Source organism: Pseudorasbora parva, chromosome 9, assembly GCF_024679245.1.
Source record: "Pseudorasbora parva isolate DD20220531a chromosome 9, ASM2467924v1, whole genome shotgun sequence".
NCBI lineage: Eukaryota > Metazoa > Chordata > Actinopteri > Cypriniformes > Gobionidae > Pseudorasbora > Pseudorasbora parva.
The window spans coordinates 23,888,683-23,905,426 of record NC_090180.1 but is presented as its reverse complement, the minus strand read 5'-3'; the positions used below and the strand labels follow the sequence as shown (position 1 = coordinate 23,905,426).

The 16,744-nt window shown below is 37.3% G+C and overlaps 2 protein-coding genes across 2 annotated transcripts; one reads left to right on the top strand and one right to left on the bottom strand.

Moving 5' to 3' along the window:
• The first annotated feature begins 931 nt into the window (after positions 1-931).
• Positions 932-5,339, top strand: si:ch1073-184j22.2 (dual specificity protein phosphatase 18). The gene is made up of 2 exons (XM_067453192.1): positions 932-1,005; positions 3,860-5,339. Exon 2 carries the CDS (start codon positions 3,864-3,866, stop codon positions 4,473-4,475), a length of 612 nt encoding a protein of 203 aa, XP_067309293.1. The 5' UTR covers positions 932-1,005; positions 3,860-3,863; the 3' UTR covers positions 4,476-5,339.
• A 2,725-nt stretch (positions 5,340-8,064) lies between these two features.
• Positions 8,065-16,702, bottom strand: si:ch1073-184j22.1 (erythroferrone). Its single transcript, XM_067454374.1, has 8 exons — positions 15,492-16,702; positions 14,497-14,613; positions 14,127-14,241; positions 12,875-13,002; positions 12,484-12,595; positions 9,834-9,924; positions 9,634-9,712; positions 8,065-8,516 (listed from the first exon to the last, which is right to left on the bottom strand). The coding sequence occupies exons 1-8, from the start codon at positions 15,627-15,629 to the stop codon at positions 8,418-8,420; spliced, it is 879 nt and encodes a 292-aa protein (XP_067310475.1). The 5' UTR covers positions 15,630-16,702; the 3' UTR covers positions 8,065-8,417.
• Between the last annotated feature and the right edge of the window lie 42 nt (positions 16,703-16,744).

The following is a 16,744-nucleotide window of genomic DNA, read 5'->3' as shown; positions in this document are numbered from 1 at the left end:
CTCAGACGAGACTTTGTGACATTATGATTATGATGAGAGACAATCCAAATATGTGGTCATTTACCATAGAGATTATAATATTTGGTATTTTATTTTAGACAGTACATTTTCTGTAATGGAAAATGCCTAATAAGCATTACTAAAGAGTAAGCATTTTGATAAAATGTGAGCATTTTGGAGAAGTGTGAAATCAGTGTGTGTGAAAACGGTGATAATTACAGTATATACTCAAAGGTTGCGGGTGGCTGCTTTGTATATTTCTTATGTGTTAAGATTTGTTTCAGTCTATTGTTATGTAGGGTGAATTCAGATTGATTGGGACACTTTTTCCCAAGTCACCTATATTCCTACTCGTAGAATATGGACCTCCTCCAGGTATAGTGTGGTACTGGTGCACTCACAGGTCCGCATGACAGCTTTCACATTACCAACTTTTCATACAAACTGTGCCCTGTTCTGAATTAAGCTGCCAATGTAAAAACTCCCTTTATTTATATTCTTAAAATGAGAGAAATCACTGCTTATTCTGAAATTTTAAGCATAGGCTTGAGACATGAACTAGTTCTTTGAAAAACATCTGTGACCTTTTAAACATGTCTAGTCTTCATGCTCTGAGTATGGTTTCACTAATAATAAACATACATTTGCATAAAGCATGCATATTTGTCCATACCCATGTTGATTAGAGTATTAAAACTTTAAAACATATTAATTTAAGATACATCTAGAACTCATAAAAATGTGTGATTAATCACGAGTTAAATCATGACAATATGCGTTTAATCGCGATTAAATATTTCAATCGATTGACAGCCCTAATAAAAAGACATGCTGTCTGTTACAAAGACAGGAAGCTAATTCCCCACCAGCAGAGGGAGTTTAAAATTAATCGCTCTCTTCATTGGCCAGTTGTCTTCAAAGCCTTTTTAGGGTTTGAACATGCCAACAGGGGATCTCCCCTGCACTCTAGTCCAAGCTCAAAGAGAGACCAGGACCAGGGACCAGGTCAGTTACTGAAAATAAACCTTAAAACACAGCACAATAAAATACAAATAAACAAAGATTGATACTATTTTAAATGCACTTGAATAGTGTAAGTAGAGATGTCAAGAAGTGTTCCGACAGTGTATTCATAAACTTCATGCAAGCAACATATGGCGCATTTTCTACATCGTAGTGGAAAGTTATGAAACACTCACGTGTCTTTATTTAGCTTTGTGCACATGTTATGTAGCCAGCAACTGGTAGGAAAATTCCTTTTCCATTGTTGTCTTCTCACATATTTTAAATATAACAAGTGTAATTTCTAGCAATATCTCTGCAGTTTGGGTTTTCGTGTTTTGTGTTGTTGTTGTTTTTTGACATTTTCCTCTGCAGTATTACAACTTTTTTTGCTGCTTTGTCTGTGTCCTGTTAACTCTTCATTTACAGTATCATTCTAACATGTGTACAGGTCAATTTATTAAAAAATACATTTAAAAAGCTGTTCATCTAGCTATACAATGACTTTAATAACTCATCTTCTATGAGGTGCATCTTCAACTATACACAAAGGTATTTAATGATGTGGCCTGTTGTTTTGTGCCTGATGAAGAACTGTTGGATTGAAACCATGTTTTTTCCTTGAAAGTTTTACAAAACCCTATGAATCATAGCTGACATGAATATGAAATACTGAAATTCTTATAACTTAGCAAATGCGTTTGCTACTTACCATTATCTTATATTTTAATTGACCTGTATACATTTGTGGATATTGGGTGAATACAGGGGTTCTCAACTCTGGCCCTTAAGGTCCAATTTCCCCCAACCTTTATCAAACTAACTTGTCTGTAACTTCGAAAATTGCACTGTAGCCACAATGGATCAACAGTTTGGAAAATTATGGATGGATAATTTGCGTCACCATCTTCTTGCGAGATGCAGGAACTAATTTGGCACAACTTTCATAGAGTAGGTACTTATTTTGAATAAGTAATTAGGCTACTTCACAACCACTAAAAAGTATGTTATAGTCATGCCACCTTTATTTGTATAGTGCTTTTTACAATACAGATTGTTTTAAAGCAGCTTCACAGTGTTAACAGAAAACTAATGCAATAGATTCGATTTGGTTATATATCCAAAACAGTGAAACACTGAAACCGAGTTCTGGCTGTCTTTCTCTGCCTTTGAGAAAATGAGAGCTTAGAGAAGCTGATCTTGAATTCTTCTGTTATGACATCATAACAGGAAAGGTTTCATCCCCTTCCTCATGCTCTACTAAAAATGTTTAGTAAAGAATGGATTCAGTTTATCATTCGCTATGTCAGCACAGGCTTTACCATATGGATTCAAACAGTGAGTAACAGTGTTCATTAATGCCTGATCTGGGATCAGTGATTTCTGATGTGTAGCTATCAGCTATTCATGTCGATGTTGTGTTAGTTGTTAGTGGTGAAAGCATTTTGTGAGAGAAATAACGTTGCAAAGTTCACTCGTGTTTATTCAGAGCTCTCAGATACAAACAAAATAAACTCACTCTCTCAACAACTCGGTACAATAAAACTTTCTCAGCAATACTCTCATAATTTAGTCCCTTGCAAAGCATGCTGGGAACTACAGAGCCACAGCCCAGTTAATGTCTACACAAATATTTCATGTAGTTTAACACAAATTAATTAAGTAAATCTCTGTTTTAAATATATTAGGTTGATTAAACACAATTACATTAAATTGTATCAAAATTAGATGTGTTTAAGTAAAGTGAACATAATTTAAATCTGTTATACCTATAAAGGGCCTGGATAATTTTACAAATCACTATCACAGTCAAATGTCGTAGAGTCTTAAAATCTATACTATGACAAATTAGATTTAAAATATAAAATATGTATAATGGTACTTATTGTCATGTGAGGCAAGGGATGAAGGACTCAATGATGCAGAGGGTAATGAGCTGTTTATTAGACTTCAAAAATAAACAATCAAAACACAAACCAACCCCTTCATGCTTGTAACTGTCTCTTTGTTTTTGTTTTATACAATAAGAAAGCCTCAACAAATAAATGGGAATTCACTTTTGCCAATAGTTTGTGTTCAAAATAACTGTAAGAGTCTCGGTGAGGTAGTGAAAAAAAACTGTATCTATTGAACCACTGAATGAGATAACAGTAACAATTAGCACATGGACGAAATCCAAGACAGCATTGTTTCAGACACCACCACAAATGGACTCAGATAGTGCCCTATTTAAGGATATATAGGGAGCGATTTCTGACACAGCCCTTAAATAGCTTGTTCAGGTGTGTTTGATCAGGGTTGGAGCTAAAGGCACATTCATGTTCTGCTATACCTTCCAGGGAAACATCTAACGTAGAGTTTGTGGTCAGACTGCATTACCTTACAAGGATGGATTGCTGTCAAATAATGTGCAGAAAGATAAATGAGTGTATGGTAATGACATGCTTATTTATCCCACGATGGGTTCACTGAAAGCAGAGTCTCATCAACAAAGAGACAAAGAAAAACATGGGCCAGTTCACACAAACACTTCACTTTATCCCAAAACATATCCCATGTCATAATTACTATAATTATGAGATTCCAATTTTTACGTCTTTGTAGAGCTTGCAATTACAATTTATAAGCTGGGAATTTTCTAAGAGGTTCTTTGTACCATGCAACTGCTAGCTGACTACCTCAGATTCAATTTTATATTGACTCATAATAATAATAATAATTATAATATTTATAATAATAATAATAAAGTATAAAACGAATAGCTTAATGCCCAAACTGGTTCTAAATTGTCTTGTTGTTGGTTGTTGTGTTTATTATTACTATTATTAAAACATTAATGTTATTTCTTTCCATGCAGCCCTATGTCGATATCACAGATAACACCAACCCTCTTCCTGAGCGGGGCTGATGCTCCTATGAATCAGGCACTTATGACCTGCAAAGGCATTACACTCATTGTGAACGTGACCCTGTCCCACACCTGCCCCATCTACCCCGGTGTGGAGTGCCTTCGGGTTGCCGTGTCCGACCTCCCAAATGCCCGTCTGGGTGATCATTTTGACCACATTTCAGCTCGAATCCACAACAACAGAGCCGGAGGAACCCTAGTTCACTGTGCTGCGGGCATGAGTCGCTCACCTGCTTTAATAATGGCCTACCTCATGAAGTACAAAGGAGTGACTCTGCGGCAGGCACATAACTGGGTTAAAGACAGCAGACCCTACATCCGCCTTAATACAGGATTCTGGAACCAGCTTCTGGATTATGAGAAGAAACTCTACGGTAAGAACACTGTGAAGGTTGCTGAACCACTTAATCCACTGCCAATGCCCAAAACACCAATACTACCTCCCAAGAACAACATGAGACACTGTCCTCCATCACCAAGGCTGAGCCAGCTTAGAAGATTTGCCTCTTTTGCATCCACTCCTCGGGTCATTTTGACCAGGAATTCATTTTCTTTTAATTTCTAAAAACTGAGTGTTCATCAGAGTGGTTCAAGGCCTTAGGACTTTTGTTGCACTTGAACTTGAATTACACAAAAATCTGATGGATTCAAGGAGTTTATGTGGTTGTAATAAAAACTGTATCAGGAATGAATAGAAAATGGGGATTTTTATATTATTTTTTTTATTTGGCAAACCAATCTGGCACAATCACCCGCAATAAAGGCATGAGAAAATAGAAATATATTTCTCCAAAAATCTCCAATGCACAACACACTCACATGCATACACACATACGTGTACAGGCACCTAGGAATTCCCATTAAAATGAATGGGTAGGTGGTTGGGCGAGTCATATAGCAGGTGCAAGTTTTTTTTTGTCATAATGCTTAATTTTTTGCACACAGATATGAAGTGGTTAGATTTCAACACATTTCAGAAAAATAAAAGAGCTTATTAGCCATTTCCTCCTGGTTTATAACGTAATTCATTTTTGATTTGGCCTGGCTGGAATTCTGGGAATAAATGAAAAGTTTAAAAAAAAACTTATGTTGCATTATTTAACCAACAGAGGACACTGTTGGAGCATCAAACTCACTCCATGCACGAACGGGCCCATGGCTAATGAATGGAAGGCTCAATGGAAATTGAGAATAAATCTGAACATCTTTATCTCAATCAATCTAAAGCTAAATTTGCTTGGATGTCTAGAGTCTGATGTGCATGAGAGTCTGCAGCTTAAATCTTTTTAAACTTATTTTTTCCTTTAATCACAATTACATTTTCAGTTAATTTTAAAAGTACTTTTAACTTCAAACTCAAATTGCAGTTCTGCATCCTGTTTTATAAAAAAATGCCCTTTGCCCTTTCCATTCTAAAGTAAAACAGGCTCCCCTCATTACCATATGGATGAAGACATTAATGTGATTTTTTTTAAATAAATGTGAAAATGAATAAAGAAATACATGTATAAAATAAATAAGTATGAAACAAACAAACAAACAAAAATAAATGTGGAAAAATACAACTATACATAAATAAGAAAATAAAATGTGTGCGTGTGTGTTTGTTTATTATTGTGGCAGCTTTGGAATTGCATAAAAACACTGCTAGATATTTATTTAAAATAAATATTGTTATTATTTAAAATCTCTATTTACATCTATAGTCTATTATATTATATAAATGACTTGTTGAATTTACTTTAAAAAGATTTGTCAAGTGGTTCCACACAACTATATTGAGCAATAACAATTTAGTATATGAACAAAAGAAATTCAAGTAAAGCTGACAAAATGTCTTTAAATAAATACAAACCATTTGAATTTGTCACTGTTACATACTATTTATATGTGCAGTTTACTTAATAATGTTGTTATATGTATAAACATGTATTATGTAAGGTGAACACATGTATCAATTTAATTTACCTTTAAAACTTTTAAATAACAACAAACATATTTTTAAAAATATAATGCAAAAATAACTCATAGCACAAACTCAAATTTAATTGAGAGCAGGAATTCCATCCAATAAATTTGTGTATAAGTGCCCACAGCCTAAACACAGGCATTGATATTCTGCATAATGGTAACCAAAAAATTACAGAATCTCCTCAAAGTCCAACATAACTGAACATTAAACACTAACATAAACTACAACATTCCCTTTACTGAAAAAAAGCATGCAAAGCATGCTGGGAACTACAGATCCACTGCCCAGTTAGTTATGTCGGCACAAATATTTCATATTACATAAACTTCCGTTTGAAATGTATTAGGTTGATTGAACACAATTAAATTAAGTTGAGACAAAATTAGATATGTTTAAGTGAAGTGGACAGAATTTAAATTTGTCATCTATGAAGGTCCTGAATCTGGTCCTGTGACACAAGGAGAGCATTTCAATGAGACAAAAAAAGTCTGAGGTTATCATTCGTCACCTTCATAATACAGGTCTATCCCTCACAATCTCTCTTTTAATCATGTGTGTTTAGTGCTTTTGGCAATGTTTTGTTGGTGCTGAGTGAGGGGAGAGAAGTTGTAGACATGCTTCTTTGGATGGGGGTGAGTGAATGTGTTGAAAGCTGAGAAAGACAGCACAGAGTGGGAAGAGTCGAAATGTCTTGGATGAAAAACGCACTTATTTATCCTGAAAAATAAATGTAATTTAGTTTTGGCTGAAAGCCTGCCATCTTGTGCAATTAACAGGAAACAAGTGTGCCAACTATGTTTTGGGATAAAGTGAAGTGTTTGTGTGAACTGGCCCATGTTTTTCTTTGTCTCTGTTGATGAGACTCTGCTTTCAGTGAACCCATCGTGGGATAAATAAGCATGTCATTACCATACACTCATTTATCTTTCTGCACATTATTTGACAGCAATCCATCCTTGTAAGGTAATGCAGTCTGACCACAAATGCTTCGTTAGATGTTTCCCTGGAAGGTATAGTAGAACATTAATTTGGATGTGTGTGCGTGTGTGTGTGTGTGTGTGTGTGTGTGAGAGAGAGAGAGAGAGAGAGAGAGAGAGAGAGAGAGAGAGAGAGAGAAAGAGAGAGAGCAGGGGGGGGGGGTGGCCGGGCACAGTGCCAAACACCAGGCGCCACTCTTCCAGCATGATGACCTCATCCCCATCCACTACTGGAACATATCGTCTACATTCATCATCATTGAATGTAATGTTTGTGTCTTCGTTCTAGCACAATGAAATTCACCAGCATTACCAAAGAATACTAGCATTTTTATGTTAATTGTGTAATAATTGTAGCTTTATTTTTATTAATGCTGTGGAAATAGGGTTTTCTCCTAAGATTTTCTTGCAAGTCTTATCCTGCAAATGTGGCATTAGTTGCTTTTTTAGTGGCATTAATACATATATAAAAAAATAAATAAAACAATTAAAGATCCCTTTAATCAAAAATGTTGATTACTTAATGAATACAAACAGAGTTATATATAAAAATGTCCTGGCTCAAATTTTTGGCTCTCATGTACCATTATAAAGCTTGGATTAGCCAGGACATTTTTGAATATAACTCTGATTGTATTTGTCTAAAAGGAGAATGCATACACACCTAGGATGGCTTGAGGGTGGCTTGCTTAGTTGGGGACAATTAATATTTAGAAATATTATTGATTTGACTCCACTGATTGGATGAGAACTGAACTGAGCTTGAAGACATCACTGCTTTATAGATGAACTGAACTCATTTCATAACCGATTAACTTTACACAGTTATTGAACTGAACTGAACTGAACTGAACTGAACTGAATCAATACTAAACAGACTTTAGCTGAAAAATGACACTATTTGTCTAGCTGCTTTAAAGCAGAACTGAATTCTGTTTGCATCATTTATCATTATTTTCATGTTTAATACTGTAGAGCTGCTTTGAAACAACATGTAATGTATATAGCACTGTATAAATATTAAGGTGACTTGATTTTTATGAAAATGTATCTGTTTTCCTAAAAGGTTTAGTTATAAATCGCAAAACACTAACATATTTTATACAGCAGGAAACTTAAAATGCATGTTGAAACACTTCCTCAAGGACTCTCCACATTAAATCAATAACTGTAATCACTTAATAACTTCCCAGAGGAGGTTTCAGCAGTTATAGAAGAATTTATTTCAAATATACACACATATCAATATTGTTTCAAAAAGCAAATGCAAATAAATAAAACTTCAACCCTGTTAAGAATGGAATACATAAACATACAGCATGACAAAACATACATACACCTCTATGAACAGTTTAGGGTTGCCATTATTTTGGAAAGAAATAGCAGCGCAACCCTGCTGCTATTTGAAACAATGGCAAAGATCATTATACACAGAGTCTCTTTTAGATGGTCCTTAAGTAATTATTATTATAATATGTCCTGTATACCTCATGTGTATTTTGTCAGCACAGTGAAACCTGGCTTTTTGTAGCTGTTGGTTTGTGCTTTGTTGGTGTCCTCATATTCCAAAAAGGATGCCAGAAAATAGACTGTCTTGGAGAATTGTGAGGGCTGAGCCTGTCCCATTGTCTATGAGAATAGACACATACTCTCCAGCCTGTGAAAAAGAAATCATATATGTACATTAATGAAGCTTATTGTTTATTTTATGGGTCAATAATATAAGAGTATTCATGATAAAAAGCATTTTTAGATATACACTCTTTGGTTGGTGTGCTGGTACACCATCAAGAAAAGTGTATATGTGATAATGTCATGTGGTGTAACCAAGTAAAAAGTAATATCTATTTTTCTTACAATTTTTTTTTGCCTATCATTGTCCTAAAAAGCTCAAATTAAGATATATATATATATATATATATATATATATATATATATATATATATATATATATATATATATATATATAATATATATATATATATATATAATATAATATATATATATTCTGCATGCTAGCTGCAACACATGACTGTGACGCACATATTTTTTTCTCTAAGAAAATACAATAAAAGATTATTCCAAACTACTTAAAACTGTGTTATTTAATAATGCCTTTTTCTTCGTTATGAGATTTGGACAGGTGCACAACCCTGACTTTAAACATTAAAAAAATATGATGTAAGTTTTACAAAAACGTGTATTCAAATCACTGTATATATTAATTTAATTTATATGTTTTTGAATAAATTGAATAAAAATGCGTATAAATAGTACGAGTGTGCAATGTCGTGGAATGTATACGCCAAAACTCATTTTGGCGTGTCTATGGCATGCTGTTTTTCGCGTGCATACGCATTTTATGGCGTATTATACATACGAACCCCCCACCCCACCACCCTAAACCTACCCAAGCGCGTGTCATATATACGCCCCACCACCCTAAACCTACCCAAGAGCGTGTCATATATACGCCATAAAGTGCATACATTCCGTATACAAGCGTATACATTCCACGACATTGCACACTCGTACTATTTATACGCATTTATGTGTGATCGGGTTGCATTGAAAGATGGAAATAATGTACATGCACATGGATTCATCATATTGTCAAGGGAGAGATCAAATTAAAAAGGTAGCCAAAATATGGACATTTTCCCAGGCCTTTGATTTCTGTCAGCATCATTGGCACTAATGATTCCAGTAATTTGTATAATTCTAAGTTAAATAGGCTTTTTATGATTTGCGTTGAGTGTGTCAGTTTGTGGTACCTGTAGGTAAAGTGTACCGGTCAGGAGAATACTGAATACTCCTCCTGTAGCACTCACTCCAGTCACTGTCTCAAGAGACCTGCATCATTATAAACACATTAATCATGGTTTGGGACTCATTTGCTTTGCTGACTGTGTGGTGTTAGAATAACAGTTCAAATGGTCAGTGCTATTTGTGATCATGGACCATTGCTACTCACACATTACTCTGACAGAGAGACTCTATGCATATGGAGGTCTTGACACTGTCTCTCTGCCTGGCATTAGGCTTCTTTTGAGACTCGTTGGATTCTAAGAAAACATACAAACACAGATGCATGATGCAAAGTTAAAGGGATTCTGACAGGGAGAGACCATTCTCAGTAGTACAAGCACCACACCCCTGTTCCACTGAGCTTTATCTAAGGGACAGACTGCTGGATGGGTCAAATTACCACACACTCTCTAAGAAACAGCATGATGCAATCAGGAATAAGACATTGCATGTGCTTCAGCTTGCTAAATGATGCTACGAAGCTTATCTTTTATGTTTCTATCTGTCTAAATGGAACAACTTAATTACCTGGCAGTACATATTGTTATATACCCATTCCTTGTGTCAAATAGACATACTTAATACTTCATGTGCAAAAAAAAAAAACAATTTGTCAAATGAGTTGGGTGCCTAAAAACACAGTATATTCTTGATATAGTACCTGGATGACAGGGGTTCTCAAAATCCACTTTCCTGCAGAGTTTAGCTTCAACCCCAATCAAACACATGCTAATAAAGGTCTTTAAGATTAATAGAAAGCTACCCCAGAGCTGAGTCTACCCTGGGTTTGTGCTGACACTATGTTGCTGTATGGGACAGGGAGGTGAGTTTGAACAGGGTTAGAGCTAAAGCCCTGCTATATGATATACTGCATCCATGGACACCAATGTGCAGCCAATGGACACTATCCCATAAGGCAGGGCTATTCAAATCTTACCCTGGAGGGCCAATGCAGTGCAGAGTTTAGCTCCAACCTTAATCAAGCACACCTGAACATGCTAATCAATGTCTCCAGGATCATTAGAAAATCACAGGTGGGTGTGTTTGATCAGGGTTGGAGCTAAACTCTGCAGTGCATTGGCCCTCCAGTGTAAGATTTGAATAGCCCTGCCATAAGGCCTCGAAAGCTGGGGAGCTGTCAGATTCAAAAAGAACTGCAAGCCAGTGTTCAAGGTTGGGAAATCATACCTTAGGGGTACAACATCTTATAACTGGGGCAGTCCCCTCAAAAGTACACTTACTGTATCCTCTGTACACCTTAAATCTGCGCTTTGAAGCTTTGTTTGGCTATAAAGGAGTACATTTCCATTTGCCTAAAGCATTAAGGTGGGATAGGCTGAAATGGCAAAAGCTCCAGTGTCCCTGTGACCCGACATGGACAATCGGTTTGTTTGAAGAATAGATGGATAGTCTGAAATGTAATTATTGAAATATATAACAAATCTGTGTTCAACACCACAGACTTGACAATATTTATTTCAATTTTGAGCTGTCGAGTCAATTTTCACAGGAAATTCCAGACTGACGTCATTGTTAATTGTATTCATTGTAACTCTTGAGTGTTAATGTCATGTCAGTTAACACAAAAAAGGTCCAGCTACTATATTGTGTATGCTGACATGTAGCTTGTTTCTGCAATAAATAGTATAGTTGTGCATAATACAGCTAGTCAGCTAGCTAGCATGTCATATGGACAGTTAAAACAGCTAACCTCATTGACCTCTGGGAGTTCACCATTTATCAAAACAAAAAATCTCCAACTTTTGAGAATTCGCATTCACAAAGGGAAAGCAACTGCACCAAAACAAGATCCGAACCACAGTGATAGATATGAATTATTATTGTTTTGATGTACGCTTTGTTGGAAATTCTTCTTAAGGTGATGATACACAGGGTAACTTTTTGAGCAATGTTGCCAGGCAGTGTTGCCAAGTGATGTTGTTCGGACACTTTCCTATAGAGAATGGGCAACAAATTTCTATCTGGATACTTTAGATCGGTCGTGGGCCCTGTGCCTCACCTCGTTTCCCATTGACGACAACATTGCCCAGCAACATTGCTCAAAAAGTTTCCCCGTGTATCAGCATCACCTTTACTGACAGTGCAGCAACAGATCCAATCTTGTATGGTGATCACCCATAACATAACCATCGGTTTCCTTAAACCATCAGATTCATCCATACAGAAGAACAGTGCTGAACCGCAACTTAAGTTAAAGAACTACTCTGCAAGTAGCATACAATTTTATGTCTTAACCACAGATGGCAATAGAGAGACTAAAGTGTGTAGGGCAGCATTAATATGTGCCCTTTAGGGCAGGGATGGGCTACTCTGATCCTGAAGGGCAATGTTTGGCTCCATACCAAATCAAACACACCTGCCTGTAATTGTCAATTAAACCTTGAAGACTTTAGATTTTTTAGGTGTGTTGGGATAGAGATTGAGCTAAACTCTGCAGGACAGTGGCCCTCCAGGGCGTTGCCCATCTCTGTTTGACAGGGTACAAATATATTTAATGTAAATGAGAGGGTCCTTTTGAAGGTTTGATGGAAATGCCTGTGAAAACCTAGTCTAAAGGTACATCGGAAAATATAAAGAATGCACTTCACTATACAAAGAATTTGATGCAATCTCTATCTTAGGACTTCAAGTTTTAGAGCTAGTGATGTTGATCACAAGCACAATTTTTAATCTAAACTAAGGTTGTTGCCATATTTTCAAGTTTAAGGGCATGAAATAGTTTAACCATATTGGTTGATAACAAGTCTGGATATTGGGGGCAGGGACACACCCCAAAACATTTTTGAACTACGTACCAAGTAGAAGACTAGCTGTGAGCTGATAGAACCCAGACACTGGAGCCGTGTACCGGCCACTGCTGGCATTAAAGCCCTGTCCTCTCTGGTGGAACTGCTCTGTGTTTGAAGGCTGTGGAAAACACACAGAAATGGAATTATTGAATATGCCATTGCCGATCTCTTCATTCGCCAACCCTTATCCAATCCTTTGCCAGTCTGTTTCACCATCAGCCAAAGCTAACATCACTATTAAACCAACATATTTAGAAGTTAGGGCTACCTCAGACAGATGAAAGCCTAATTAAAAGTTTAAATTTAATTTCACCGCTCTGGGGATAGTATATATAATGGTTGATGAATTGAGTATTGAGAATTGTTTCTAGTTTGGAAGGGATTGTTTTCCACTCACAGTGTTGAAGGGCTGGAGCTCCTGCAGACTGCGACGGTGGACCAGCAGGTTGTGGTGCAATCGGCAACGGAAAGCCGTGGCCACACGTGGCGGCTGATCGCAGAGCAGACAGTGAGTTCCTACCATCTCTGAGTGGAAAGATAATGGCAAGATTGTAATCAAGATTTTGTAAGCAAAATTAATTCCCACCTGAATGTGGGACAAGGTATAATCTAGTAGACTAGGCAACTTCTCAGACTCAAAAACACTGAAATATAGCCAGTGGGAAATGGTTGAGATTGTCTTTGATTGACACTTGGCTGCATATAAATTCATTAAACAATCTCAAAGTGAATAGAAGATGTAAATATTTGGAGTGTTTGAGTGTGTGTATGAGCAGACAGAGTGGATGGAAGTGTGAGGGAATGAGAATGCTAGAATGTATAAGCGTGCGGCGCCACTGCACTTTTCTGTGTGAATAAGAGCCTTTATGTTTTATATTGCTGTCAGAACAGCCTGCAGCTCACTGCACCAGAGCACAAACAGACCTGTGTCTGCTTTCCTGGCAATGCTCCAACACTCATTCCACACACACATGCACACACACAAAATCTGGAATCCGTGGAATTCTTTGGCCAGGCCAAGTCAAATCCACGTCCTGGAAAATTACACCTATTAAGAGATCAGGCCAGCCCACAATCAGACTAGCAGCCGCCCCAACAAATGAGCATGACAACACACATCCCAAACATCAAGCAATCCTGAAAGTGACCTAGTCGAAACAAAAAAAACATACAAGACCATTAAAACCCAACATATTCAGATGTTTAACAAACTCTTTGAAAGGTGTTGATTTCAAAACAGTTACTTAACACCATTAAAGCTTATTTGTGCACCTGCATCTGAAGTATGACTTCATCAACAAAACTATTGCCTTAGCCGAAGTGCACTGAATATGTAGATGGTGCACGATGTAGACCAAAGGGCAACCTACACATTTACACAAGCCACAATAGTTTTTATGAAAACTATGAACAGTGGTTTTCGATCCTGAACCTGGAGACCCACCCCTCTATACAATTCCCACACTCTGATCTGTTCATAGGGCTCCCGGCTGACATGGTGATGATCTAAATCCACTAATCAAATAGAATCTTAACCAATTTTAAATCTTGCTCAGGTCTGATGGATGTTTTATGAGATTTCTTGTTTTTGGTATGTTATAATTGGTAATTTTGTGTGAATGAGCTTCTGTCCACAAATCCCAGTATACCTTTCAGTTTGACTTGGAAGTCCTCTATCAACTCTGCATGATTAGGCAGTAGGGGGCCTGGAGGACCAGGAGGCCCCTGGGGACCAGGAGGACCTGGAGGACCTGGAAGGCCATGCTGGACATGTAGAAAGTTTTCAAGTTACATTGCATAATAAGAGAAATCCATTTAAAGAGGTGAAGGATTAGGCACTTTCACATAGGCATCTTGTTACATATAGGCCTCATTAGGTTTATCTGTGTATGCTGTGATAAAACTGTGTTCAAATAGACATACTTGACTTCATAAAGCCTTTGTTCAATATATCAATGCACTTGAACTATGTATTAATATTATTCATGTTTAACATGGTGTGTAAGTAGCATAAATTACCTTGGAGAGTCTTTTATTTCCTCTTGGTTTCTTATTTCCACCCTTGTTGGAGTTGTCCCTAAAGACTATCCATGTCCTGTGGGGGCTCACGATGGTTAAGTCAGAGGATACAGTCTCCTGTAAAAGTTAAGCATCCCAGCGCTTTAAACTATGTAGCAAACTTTCACTAAAGCAAATATGCAAACTCTTCCTGTAGAAAGTAATCAGTAATCCATAAGTAATCTTTGTCGTTTTCATGATGGTCATTATACATATATCCTTTCATCATATATAAATTCAGCTAAAAAGAAGCATCCCTTTTTAAGGATAATGTATTGTAAAACTATTTTTGTAAAACCCAAGAAAGCTTTACAGACCATTATTGGAAATACTTTAAATAATTCTTGTTTTCATGTTTGTTCAGTGAACCATAAACAATTATTGCAAATGTACCTGTGGAACAGTCCATTAGACACTTTTAGTTTACAGGCGGTAGATAATTAAGGTCACAATTACAAAAACTCTATCTCTAAAAAGCACCAGGAAAAAGATGGCCAGAGTCCCTGATCACCTGTGTGAACATGCCACACATCTTGCAGCAGGAGGCAAGAGGACTGCAGATGTGAACAGAGCATTACACTGCAATGTCTGTAATGCAAGAGGCCCAAGAGGCCAGTGTTACAGGAAGACAGGAAGGATAGCTTATCGTCCTTACAGTGCCAAACCACGTGTAACCATATGCAAGAAACGGTGCATATCTGGTGCAGTCCATGAGGATGAGTTGCACTGTAGTATTAAATCAACTCATTCCATTTCTGTTCCTCATTTATCTGTGAAATGTTTTTATGTTCATACAAATATTAACACGTTAAGAAATTTGCTTTTCTGCTGAGTTCCTTTCAATGGTTGTCACACCCATAAAGTAAAATTCAAAGATTTGATTTACAAAATTTCACAGTGCCATTGTGTAAGTCTTGACAGGTGTACAGCAGGTGTGTGTATGGCATTTAACTTACAGGGCTCTCAGTGCTGACAGTATTGTTTTCCTCCTGGAGCTCCAGACTCTCCTCACTCTCTTGTGTGGTGCAAGTAGTCAGCAGTAAACTCAGCAGCAAGGCCGGCAGTGCCCCTCGTGTCCCATGCCTGAGATTCATGCTGCAGTGTCAGTAGGTAAACGTCTAACTCACTCAACCCCTTCTCAGTATCTCAGTGCACAATTTCCATCCCAACACAGAGAGATGACAAGATGTCCCGTGGCTAACACAATGGAATCGGTCCTTAGAGCAGAAGGATATCCAAAAGTGAAGGTGAGAAATTAGAGTGCTGGTTCTTCAAAGTGTGAACACACTTTGGAACTTGACTTAGAGAAGATGATTTGGTCTGTGATGCTCCAAGGTGTTGTTGTTTTTTTTTGACATGGAGAAGAAAATCCGTCCTCAGATCAGTTCATATTTTGATTGTCCTCAGCACAGAGTGCCATGAGAGTTGTCTGTAGGGCCTCACCACTCTTCTACCCATTCACAGTAAGCCTGTCCCCTGTGACAGCCAAGATTCTCCGTGCCTCCTGATTATAGTCTAAACTATCTCAGCTTGAGTTATGGATGTTCAGCGTATGTGTTATAGTCACCCACTGTGTAGGTGTGTATTCCATAAATACATGTGTGTGGTTATGTGAATGTATTTGTTGATAGTTAGTGTCTGTTGCTCAGTTGTGGTGTGATTACCTGTGATAAACCCTGTGTGTGGTATACTCAGTCTCTCTTTGTGGGTGGTATCTCCACTTCTTCTTTCTGTTTTAATAATATTTGATTGTCTTCTGCTCTCCTTTCCGTTTGTTTATATTTTCAGTAATTCCTTCAGTGATGATATATATATATGTATCTTTTTTTTTTTTTTTTTTGCCAGTTGAGGTCCCCTTTGCCAGGCTCCAGTTTATTCCACATCAGTGTCCGTTTTGAAGGGCTCCTTTTCGCGCTCCACTCTTTTTAGCTTCCTCTCAGACCAGACTCCTCCTTTTCTTCTAGTTTGTCCACTCCTCCTGATATCGGCCGCTGAATCTTGACCTGTCACTTTGTCTCTCTTCAGCCTCCATGCCATTTATCTGAACTCCCAATTTATCTGATCTCTCCTTGTCTCTCTCCTACACTGAGTTTTTTTGTTTGTCTTGTGTTTAGCTCATTCGTTTGTCTCTGCCAGCCCTTTCTCTCTCCGTCATCCTCCGCTGCTGGGTCCTAGTGCCTCTTTTATGGGTTTATATAGTGCTCAGAGA